The sequence below is a fragment of the Falco rusticolus genome, chromosome W (assembly GCF_015220075.1).
Source record: "Falco rusticolus isolate bFalRus1 chromosome W, bFalRus1.pri, whole genome shotgun sequence".
NCBI classification, from domain to species: domain Eukaryota; kingdom Metazoa; phylum Chordata; class Aves; order Falconiformes; family Falconidae; genus Falco; species Falco rusticolus.
The window spans coordinates 14,217,999-14,230,076 of record NC_051209.1 but is presented as its reverse complement, the minus strand read 5'-3'; the positions used below and the strand labels follow the sequence as shown (position 1 = coordinate 14,230,076).

The 12,078-nt window shown below is 41.3% G+C and overlaps 2 protein-coding genes across 2 annotated transcripts in view; both read left to right on the top strand.

Annotated features, from left to right (window-relative positions):
- Window positions 1-4,137: 4,137 nt before the first annotated feature.
- Window positions 4,138-12,078, top strand: part of LOC119140648 — an 11,505-nt gene continuing 3,564 nt past the window's right edge. The window contains exon 1 of the mRNA XM_037372145.1: window positions 4,138-4,935. Coding sequence (XP_037228042.1) covers window positions 4,153-4,917 — 765 coding nt within the window. The 5' untranslated portion in view covers window positions 4,138-4,152 and the 3' untranslated portion in view covers window positions 4,918-4,935. The remainder of the gene's footprint in view (window positions 4,936-12,078) is intronic.
- Window positions 7,836-9,868, top strand: LOC119140650. The gene is made up of 2 exons (XM_037372146.1): window positions 7,836-8,394; window positions 8,980-9,868. Exons 1-2 carry the CDS (start codon window positions 7,905-7,907, stop codon window positions 9,192-9,194), a joined length of 705 nt encoding a protein of 234 aa, XP_037228043.1. The 5' UTR covers window positions 7,836-7,904; the 3' UTR covers window positions 9,195-9,868.

The window sequence follows — 12,078 nt, the reverse complement described above, 5'->3', positions numbered from 1 at the left end:
CCAGAAACTCTTTGTCAAAGCTGCTTAGTGAACGTTTATGAATAAATCAGTTTTCAGAAATCAATAGCACCTTGTGAACAATTTCTGAGAACAAAAGTAGCCACTCTAAATATTGATAACAACAATTCAGATAGCTCTGTGGAGGAGGCTCTCCTTGGAGTTAAAAAAACTTTTGAACAGACATACAAATCATTCATGAGCTCGGTCACCCCCAGCAATTCAAATAAGCTGATCACTGGCAACTTGTATGAGATAATGTGTATTATTCTTCAGTGCAGTTGCACAGGCTGCATTTTGCCTTAGACTTCCAGGAATCTTGTGGCTTTGTGTAATCCAAAGAATACCACTACAGAAGCATTGCATTAGTAAGTCTGCTCTCCTAATCCTCTTGGTTTAGCAGTTTTTGCCTTCACTACTATTAAGGCAATCAATTCAAACATCAGCTATTATCATACGCTTTCATGATATATCCTTCAATGCCTTTACATTTCTGCTTTTTTTTCCTCAGACAGCCTTTCTCTTTTTCCTCTTCTTCTTATTCTAGTCATAGTCGAAAGTCCCTCAGCTATAGCCCACAGCTTCTTAAGGACTAATGTCACTAATGTTCTCCTCAGCCTTACCTTCCTTCCTTTTACCATATGCCACCTCTCAGTAAGAACCTCTAACTACTTCTTCACAACTCTTCTTTTCTTCTTCCTCTTCTATGAAACTTAGCACATTCCAGAAAATCAATGCAGTGACCATGCACCATTTAAAATCTTCATCCAATGTAACGTTGGGAACCAATGTGGTCCATACGCCTTTGGTAACCAATCAGTAACCCTCTGGAATTGCACAATACTTTTTACAACAGGCAGATGTTGGTCAAAACAGGATGAAATGTCAGCATTCCAGAAACCTGTCAAATCCTTCTCCAGCTACAGATGTGTCCAATAACCTTGTCCAAGAATTAAGAACTAACCACATGCATGAAGCCCTACTGAATACAGGTCAGGCATCAGCATATATGAAATAGAGATTTTGAAAAAACAAAACTTATGTATGAATTGAATTTCTGTCAAGAAAAGCTGTCTTTCCTTCCAGTGAGTGAATGAATTTCCAACAATTGTGTTGTGGGCAAGGAGGTATCTCTAATTTCCTGTGCTCAAGAGTTATTTGCATTTCTAAAGTCCTGAGAAAGCCTCCTGAATGAGGAAAGTCTTGAATTTGACTCCCAAGGAGAGGTTAGGAGTGGAAGGAGGTATATCTCCAGATCAGAATCCTCTCCCATGAGGGAAATCATACACACTTTCCTTGAGAATGGAAGCTGAGGCGGAGGGAGCAAAGATGTGGACAGCTGTCACCTGAGGCATCTGTTTCTGAATCAAATGTCAAAAACATACAGTAGTAAATATCCCGTTTTCCTTTAATGTTTACAGTATTTCTAGGAGTTGGGGATATGGCATACCATCGTGAAACACGTCTCCAGTGGTTCCCTGTCATACTACAGGACAGTGGAGAAAATACCTTGTCTTTGAGAACCACCTGTGAGTCTGTAACTGACGTGCGGAATTAGACTCTATAACTCGAAAGTTATAAAGTAGGTATGTTTATTGCGCGCAGATGCACGGGGGATCGCTCCTCCACAAGCGTGCATACCCGAAGTGACGAACCATCTCACATTTATACAATAAAACAAATGAATATTCAATTAACGCCTATACATATTCGTTACCTAAACCCCGCTTCGTATGTTAATTAGCTTATCAGTCCTTTGCCTGGAATGTGGTGGTCTTGCAGGTTTGTAGGTGATTCATGTTCTTGTGACCATCCGATCTTCTTCAGGTGATTCATGTCCTTGTGACCACCCAATCTTCTCCAGCAAGGAGACTTAGCACTCCCTCCCTCTAGATAGCATTTGAATGTCTCTCATCTTTTCTCATTCTCTTTTAAATAGCCCCTTTGTTAGAGGAAGAGGGGCAGGCGTCTCCTCAAAACTGTAGTTGTCTCCTCAGAGCTGTGTGCCTATGTGACCAGACACCGCACCCATGACTAGTCACCATACCCACATTCCTTGAGCAGACACATACAATCACAATCGATGTCCATTATCCCCATTTCACACTATTTCTCCATATCAATCCCCCCTTTTCTATTAAATTAAGTAAATTCTTTTACTTAAGCAGTCTTCCCGAATGATATAAAGCATCATACGTAAGTGTTACCCTTTTAAACATTCTCCAAACCCACAAATATAACATAATGGTTAGTATTAAGGAAATTCCTAAACTGATCAATAAGATCACAATGGGGTGTACCAGAGTGTTAAGAATTCCTGTTGCAGAAGGTGACCAGCCAAAGAGAGTATCCCACCAATTATGGTTTCCATCCTGTTCTACATTTTTAAAACTTTCTTGATCCCCTCTACATCATGATGGATCATAAGAAGAGTTTCATGTCCCTTTTCTTTGGTTTCTTCCAGTATACGTTGTAAATCTGCATGTTTAAATAGTTCTTTTATACTGCTTATATTTAGTCCTATGGGGGTAGGAATTATTATCTGTGATAGGGTAAAGTTGGATTTTAAGAATTTATGAGACACGACTGGGGCTGAGTAACTAAAATCGCATCCTGTGATAGTAGTAAAATTACAAATACAATAATTTGAATACTGTGCAGTCTCCTTTACCTCCCCATCTATGGTTATTGTGTTACACTTAGTTCTCAAACATGCACATCCCTTCCCTGCATATATAATTACTGTTTTCAAGTTTGCATTTGGTCAGGCCTCGAAATGACATATTTTCTGATCTGTATCTAAACAAGTATCCTGTAAGAAACTATGGACTAGGGTATTGTTTATTAAGATTTATGTTAAGCCCAATGTAAAGATTAGGCAACAAAAGATAAGATAACCGCCAGGTGTCCAGGATGCCGCTTGTGCATATGAATGAAGGGTCAACACCTCCACTACTTCATGAACACGAAAGTAAAAAAAAGTATAAAAAGGGACTGTTTGAACTGCTCAGTACGGCAGTTGGCGAAGCGCAGACTCCCCTGCCGTCCAGCGCTGTCTTTGCTCATATTCTACTTGCTGTAATTAATAAAAATTTTAATTGGATTATGATCCATTGTGGTCTCAATTTATAACAATTCTGGTGCCGTGACTCGGATAAGGAACGGTGGGCTTTGGTCCTCCGGGGAGGCGCCCCGCGACATTTCGCGGCCCCGCGACCAACAGCTTACTCCAACCTTACCGACGAACCTAAATTCTAGAATAATGAGCAAAGGAGAAACCGGTAAAATCCCATAAAAATTCTGTGCACGGGAGTCCGGACGAAGACGCAGGACGCGTAAGTATATTGCGAATTTGTTCGCGGGTTTGCCGTTCGGGCGGGATTGGGTTTCCTGGAATATAACGAGTGAGAGGTTCGATATACTGAACCAAGCGAGTGCGGACTCTTAAGTACTGCGTTTCCCATCTCCCGCGAGGGACTGGGCCAGGAACAAGGGGAGCGAGTGAGTGTATGTTTGTGGATATTCCAGAAGATGGGGGCGAAGGGCAGCAAGCCTTCGACTCCCATGGGAAGGGTACCCACTGTACCTAAGAATACCCCTCTGGCATATATCTTAGACAATTGGAGATATTTCCCTGGAACTCTAGGGAAAGATAAGCAGAAGATGATAGAATATTGTACTAAGATATGGGGAGGGAAGAAAATTTCTAAAAATGTCTTTTGGCCAGTCTATGGGTCAGAAGAAGATTGGGTAAGACAGCAATTAAACCTCTGGGTTAATAATAAAAAACCCCTTAACCCGGAGGAGAGTCGATATGCGGAAGTGTGGCTAGAAAGACCGGGAGCTAGACTTTACCCACTGAATGAAATGAAAACTAAACAAAAGAAAAAGCAGGAAGAGTTGGACGAAACCCTTCTAACCCCCCCTCCTTACATTCCTCCTCCTGCTCCCGCAGAGGTCCCCAGAGCGCCCACTCCCCCACCAGAGTCGGAACAAGGGTCTCCCCCTCTTCCTAGACGCATAACTAGAAGTCAGAAAGGGGCAGCTCAGATGTACCCCCTAAGGGAAATACCCATGGGGGGACCTCAACCTGTGATCGGATATATTTCCATACCCCTAAACTCGGCTGACCTACGAGATTTTAAAAGAACCGAGATGAGAAACTTAATTGAGGACCCACTCGGAGTGGCAGAAAGATTAAATCAATTTTTGGGACCAAACCTTTATACTTGGGATGAGATGCAATCTATCCTTGGTCAATTATTTACTACTGAGGAAAGAGATATGATTAGACGAGCAGGAATGAGACTGTGGGATGCTCAGCATGCCCAGGGACCCCAAGCAGATATTAAATGGCCACTCCAAAGACCTAATTGGGATAATCAGGATCCAGTGCATAGAACTCATATGCAGGACCTGAGAACTATAGTAATTCAGGGGATTAGGGAAGCAGTACCCCGTGGCCAGAATATCAATAAAGCATTTAATGAAATGCAAAAGAAAGATGAAAGCCCTACTGAGTGGCTGGAACGACTGAGGAAAGCCCTTCAGCTGTACTCTGGGGTAAATCCAGACGACCCTTTAGGGCAAGCGCTCCTCAAAACTCAGTTTGTGGCAAAATCATGGGAAGATATCAGAAAGAAGATTGAAAAGTTAGAAGACTGGCAGAATAGAGGGTTGGATGAATTATTGAGGGAAGCTCAGAAAGTCTACGTAAGGCGGGAAGAAGAGAGCAGCAAGCGACAAGTAAAAATGATGGTAGCAGCGGTCAGAGAGGATCGCAAAGGGCGAACTGGTGAACACAGATCTGCTGGAACGAAACAAGGGAACGTAGTAGTAAAGAAGGAACAGAGATGTTGTTTTTACTGTGGAAAGAAGGGGACATATAAAACAGAATTGCAGAGAAAGGATCAGGGATGAGGAAATATTGAAAACGGAATAGGAGAGTCAGGGGCTCTATATCTTAGGGGACCGGAGTCATCATGAGCCCTTGATAAAATTAAAAATAGGTCCCCATAAACAAGAGTTCACCTTTTTAGTAGACACTGGGGCTGAGAAATCAACTATTAAGCAAATACCTGAGGGATGTAAAGTTTCCCCTGAAAAAGTACAAGTAATTGGGGCAAAAGGAGAACCCTTTAAAGTAAGCAAAATCAAAAATGTGGTATTCGAAACTGAAAATAAATTTGGAATGGGTGAACTCTTGCTCGTCCCTGAAGCAGAATTTAATCTGTTAGGACGAGATTTAATTGTTGAATTGCAATTAGAAATTAAAGTGAAAAATCAAGAGCTAACAGTGTCTGCTTATCCTTTGACCGTGGATGATCAAAAACAAATTAACCCCGATGTCTGGTACTCTCCGGACACAATTAGTAGACTGGAAATCCCACCGATTAAAATCCAAATTTCCGAACCCCACATACCTGTGAGGGTAAGGCAATATCCCATATCCCTAGAAGGACGGAGGGGATTAAAACCAGAAATGGATCGATTGTTAGCACAAGGAATCTTAGAGCCTTGTATGTCACCCTTTAACACCCCCATTCTGCCTGTAAAGAAACCAAATGGGAAATATCGGCTCGTACATGATTTAAGGGAAATAAACAAAAGAACTATCACCCGGTTCCCTGTAGTAGCAAATCCATACACACTGCTAAGCAAGCTAGGACCCCATAACTCCTGGTATAGTGTGGCTGATTTAAAGGATGCCTTTTGGGCCTGTCCACTGGCAGAAGAATGCCGTGATTATTTTGCCTTTGAATGGGAAGACATAGAGACAGGCCGTAGACAGCAATTGAGATGGACCGTGCTCCCCCAAGGGTTCACTGAGTCCCCTAATCTGTTTGGACAGGCCCTGGAAGAGCTCTTAAAAGAATACCAGGTACAAACGGGAAACGTGCTGTTACAGTATGTAGATGATCTGCTCATAGCAGGGAATAATAAGGAGGATGTAAGGAAAGAAAGCATTCGGCTCCTAAACTTTCTTGCACAAAAGGGACTACGGGTATCACAAGAAAAGTTACAATTTGTGGAGGAAAAAGTGAAATACTTGGGGCATTATTTGTTTAACGGCGAGAAGATATTGGATCCAGAGCGCATTAAAGGAATTCTGGAATTACCTATGCCTGTCACTAAGAGGCAAATTCGGCAGGCATTAGGGCTATTTGGGTATTGTAGGCAATGGATAGAGAACTACAGCTTTAAAGTTAAATTCTTATATGAACAACTGTCTAAAGACAAAATGCCCAAGTGGACCCCTCAGGATCAAGAGCAGTTTGCCAGTCTCAAAAGGGAGCTAAGCCAAGCGCCGGTTTTAAGCCTCCCAGATTTAAAGCGGCCATTCCATTTATTTGTTAACATATATGAAGGAACGGCATTCGGAGTATTAACTCAGGAATGGGCCGGACAAAAGAAACCGGTGGCATACCTATCAAAGCTGTTGGACCCTGTGAGCAGGGGTTGGCCGAGTTGTTTACAAATCATTGTTGCTGCTGCCTTATTACTTGAGGAAACGAATCGCATTACCTTTAATGGAGAAGTTGTCTTATATGCGCCTCATAATATCAGGGGAGTGTTACAACAAAAAGCAGAAAAATGGCTTACAGATAGCCGATTATTAAAGTATGAGGGAATACTTATAGAATCCCCTAAACTATCTTTGAAAACTATTGGAGCAGTTAACCCCGCTGAATTTTTGTACCCAGGAGAAGGTAATGAACTATTGCACAATTGTTTTCAAACAATTGAACAGCAGACACGCCATTAGGCCAGACTTAGAAGAAGAAGAACTACAATGTGGAGAAGTATTATTTATAGATGGGTCATCACGAATAGTGGAAGGTAAACGATTGTCCGGATATGCCATCGTTAAGTTGGAAAAAGGAGAATTTAAGACAATAGAATCAGGCCCCCTGAGTGCCAGCTGGTCGGCTCAAGCCTGTGAGCTGTATGCATTGTGGAAAGCATTAGTGTCACTGAAGGGAAAGGATGGAACTATATATACAGACTCACGCTATGCGTTCGGAGTAGTGCACACTTTTGGGAAAATATGGGAAGAAAGAGGATTCGTTCACTCACAGGGAAAAGAACTGATACACCCGGAATTAATTCGGCGAGTTCTGGAGGCATCAAAAATGCCGAATAAAATAGCAGTTGTACATATAAAGGGACACCAGCGAGGTACAAGTTACCAAGTTAGGGGAAATAATGCAGCTGATACAGAAGCAAAACGAGTGGCAGGCAATTATAGTACGATTTTAACTATACAACAAATACCTGTTAGTAAAAATTTGAGTTTTGAGTCTGCAGAAAAGGAAAAACTAGAACAAATGGGAGCTAAGGAACAGGCTGGTAAGTACATATTGCCAGATGGGAGAGAAGTTTTGCCGAAGGGCATAGCACTTGAAATATTTTCAAAAATACATAGTAAAACACACTGGGGAACCCAGGCGTTAGTTGATCATTTCAATCAACAGTTTGCCTGTATAGGCGTATATAACATAGCAAAGACAGTCACGGCAGCCTGCGAGACCTGTCAAAAGGTTAATCGAAACAACATGAGACAAAAGCCTCTTGGAGGACGTTCCCCAGCATACAGACCTTTCTCACACATACAAGTGGATTTTACTGAACTACCCAGGGTAGGGCGTTACAAATATTTATTAGTAATGGTGGATCATTTAACACATTATGTTGAGGCTTTTCCTACCTCCAAGGCAACTGCTAACCAAGTTACTAAAGTGTAACTTGAAGACATTATACCTCGATATGGAGTACCTGAAGTAATCGACTCGGACAGAGGAACACACTTTGTGTCAAAAATTGTTAGAGGTCTAACAGAAAGCTTGGGTATTAAGTGGGAATACCATACGCCATGGCATCCACAAAGTTCGGGAAAAGTTGAAAGGATGAATGGAGAAATCAAAACTATTTTGACTAAATTAATGATAGAAACCAAATTATCATGGATTAAGTGCCTACCCATGGCACTATTAATTCTCAGAACCAGACCCCGAGCAGATGTAGGAATATCAGCGTTTGAAATGGTGTATGGAATGTCCTATAGAATTGAAAGTCCACAAACAAATGTTTTAATTCGAGACCGTGTGATTAATGAATATGTTTCACAATTAGCAGAACATCGTAACAAGCTTTGGGAACATGGACTGATTGTACAACGACCACCGTTGGACTTAAAAATTCATAATCTTAAACCTGGGGACTGGGTATTGGTTAAAACGTGGAAAGAAGAAACCCTAAAACCCAATTGGGAGGGACCTTATCTTGTTCTGCTTACAACAGAAACGGCTGTCCGGACTGCTGAGCGTGGATGGACTCATGCCAGTCGCATTAAAGGCCCAGTGACGAGACCCCACTGGAAAGTAATCAGTACTCCAGGTGACACCAAGATAACATTGAGAAGATAAAGTTATGATAGAGATTTTATTTGATTATTTTGCCGCATTACCTTTTGGTATAAAGTGTGTATTATTGTTTACATTTGCTATAGTTATCTCGCTTTTTATCTATTATATATGGAAGTGTAAGAAGTGTAATTGCTAAACTTATGCAACCACACAATATCAAGTATAGAAGATATGCTGATGTAAATAATATATGCACTCTAGATATATGAATTAGATGTAATAATTTGAACTGCAATTATTATCCATTTGCTTGTTTTAAATGTAAGGTATGCCAGGATAAATGGTGGACACACTGTGAATTCGGATACCCTCCGACAGGAGTTTGCACACAGTGTTGGAAAATCCAAAAGAACTCTTACTGAGTGGAAATTAAAACAATTAGAGTCTAAACAAGAAATTATTCGAGAATCCCATGAGTGGTGGGAAATTTTTGCCAAAGGAATAAACCCTCAATATTATTGTTACCACTCCACCGAACCAGTCCCCTTTGTAGCTGAAATCTTGGCTATAAAGTGCAGAAGGGAAGTACTAACCGTGTCTTGCTTTGCCCCATTAGTTAAAGCTGCAAAGTGGGAAGCCTATGTAAACAGGCAGAAAGCCCGAAGCAGCTGTTCTCCTGAAGAATTCCCTTGCTGCCGAGAAGATGGTACACCCCGTGGCTCGAAGCAACCGAGTCGACGGGCAAGGCAGAGGAGGAACAAACTGTGGAGAACAGAACCAGAACAATGGGATGCAAAAGCAGCAATGGCCGAACTTCCCCAGGACTGGTAAAAATATACTTAAATTAGCAAAATTGACAGACACCCTTTTTCCTGGTATACCGTTAGTTTTGTTATTGATAATAACCCAAGCAAATGGAAACCCTCATGAACCTTTTAAATGGACCTTAATCAGGTGGGAAGGACAAGTAACCATTCAGACTCAAGTTACTCCAGGAGCCCCTAGTTTTCTCTGTGCGCTGTGTGATCTCATACCGGTAAAACCCTGCCTGAACAAACATGGATTTTATTTTTGCCCTAGTTCGAACCATGAGAAAGGATACTGTAATTACCCAGGACATTATTATTGTGCCTACTGGGGTTGTGAAACAGTAGCCTCAGACTGGGAGGTTGACCAAGACAAGTATTTATGGGTAGGGTGGGGTCCTTTCGGATGTGACCCACCGAAACATGGAACAAATGGAGGTTTTTTGAATGAGGGTACATGTGACAAAATCTACATTAATGTGACACACCCAGAAGATGCAGGTTGGTTGATAGGAAAAACATGGGGGGCTAGACTTTGGGAATCAGGAACCGATAGGGGAGGACATTTCCTTATCAAAAAGGAACCGATACCTCACGATCCTTTACCAGTAGGACCAAATCTGGTCCTGAATCCACCCACTTCATCTGAAGAAAAGGTTGCCCCCATAATTGTCGTAACCCCTTCTCCAGACTCCCTTTCGGAAAAAACTAATGACACTGTGACTGAATTCTCCTTATCCAGGGATCTAGAGTTGTCAGAATCCAATGACCCCTTATGGAATCTCATGCAAGCCTCTTATCGTGCCCTCAATGAAAGCAAACCAAATTTAACTGAGGAATGCTGGTTATGTTATAATGTTAGACCACCATATTTTGAGGCAATTGGAAAACCAGGAAGGATTCAATGGTCTAATGGTTCAAACCCACGAGAATGCCCATGGGATGACCAGAGGAACCATACGCAAGGAATTACTATTCAATTGGTAACAGGTCAAGGAAAATGTATAGGTACAGTGCCCGAAAAGTATCAGCCTTTGTGCAACCGAACAGTCACTAACACCAATATAGAGAAACACAAGAATCAAAATGACAAATGGGCTATCCCGACACCAGGAGCTAAATGGGTTTGTTCAGACATCGGAGTAACGCCTTGCCTATCCCTAAACGTGTTTAATCAATCTCAGTTTTGTGTACAGGTGATTATTGTTCCTCGTCTGATCTATCACACCTCTGAGGAGGTGTTACGCCACTTTGAAGGAGACCTGAATAGACAAAAACGAGAGCCAATTACAGTGGTAACCCTAGCTACACTGCTGATAGCGGGCGGAGTTGGAGCAGGTACAGGCATAGCCTCCCTAGTAAAAGGTCAGGAATTACAAAGTTTGCAGATGGCTGTAGATGAGGATTTAGCAAAAATAGAACAATCTATCCAAAATTTAGCCACTTCAGTAAAGTCTTTATCAGAAGTAGTGCTGCAAAATAGAAGAGGATTAGATCTATTGTCCTTAAAGGAAGGAGGGTTATGTGTAGCTCTCAATGAAGAATGTTGTTCTTTTGCTGACCATACGGGAGTAGTCCAGGACACCATGTCTGAACTCCGGAAAAGGTTAGATCAACGTAAGAAAGATCGTGAGGCGGGCAGGTCATGGTATGAAAACTGGTTTAATATCTCACCTTGGCTAACCACTTTGTTGTCTGCTTTAGCAGGACCACTTATTATGTTGATTCTGGGACTTATATTTGGGCCTTGTATATTACGCTATATTTTACACTTTATTAGAGAACGGTTTGACATAGCTAAATTGCTTATTTTAACTACGAGGTCTAGGGCAAAATATAAGAGTGTATCTATTAATGAGGATGAAGATTGTTGCGAATGCGTTATGCCACGTGAGAACTATGCCTATTGTAATTGTGAGGTATTACCTTGTGAGTGTTATGATAAATGTTGGGATCGTGGAAAAAGGTTTGTTCGCAGTGCCGAGAATGAAAGCAGCGTCTAATAAACAATAATAGGATAAAAAGAAAAAAGGGGGATTGTAAGAAACTATGGACTAGGGTATTGTTTATTAAGATTTATGTTAAGCCCAATGTAAAGATTAGGCAACAAAAGATAAGATCACCGCCAGGTGTCCAGGATGCTTGTGAAAGATAAGATCACCGCCAGGTGTCCAGGATGCCGCTTGTGCATATGAATGAAGGGTCAACACCTCCACTACTTCATGAACACGAAAGTAAAAAAAGTATAAAAAGGGACTGTTTGAACTGCTCAGTACGGCAGTTGGCGAAGCGCAGACTCCCCTGCCGTCCAGCGCTGTCTTTGCTCGTATTCTACTTGCTGTAATTAATAAAAATTTTAATTGGATTATGATCCATTGTGGTCTCAATTTATAACACTTGGAAACAAAAATGGCAATCTTTTCTTTAGAAAATGTCAACACAAAATATTAGATCTTTCCCAATGTTCTTTCAGCTCTTTTGGCCACAAAGATTTATATTGATTTTGACCACACTTCATGAATAACTCACATCCCTCTGGAACTGCTTTTTCTTGTTCGGTTTGGGGTTTGTTTTTTTCCCTAATGATCGTACTCTTTCAAAAAACATTCATTCATCTCTGTTCATTACTCAGCATTTGTAGAAAGGCTAGGAATTTTCTTGTGTTTGTTTGAAATAAAATTGAGTAAGAAAAAAAAGGGTTTCTGCAGATGGAAGGCCAGCATGATCAAATTGTATTTTTTTTTGGGGGGGGGGGGGGGAAGGCTCCATGTGATTTAAGCACTGTGCATGGATGATAACATATGGAAAACTTGTTTAGCAGGGGACTGGGCAGAAATGGATATTTTAATTTTCCAAACACAAGTATAAGAATGTCCAAGAGCTAAAATTAAGAGAAATTCAAACCTGAA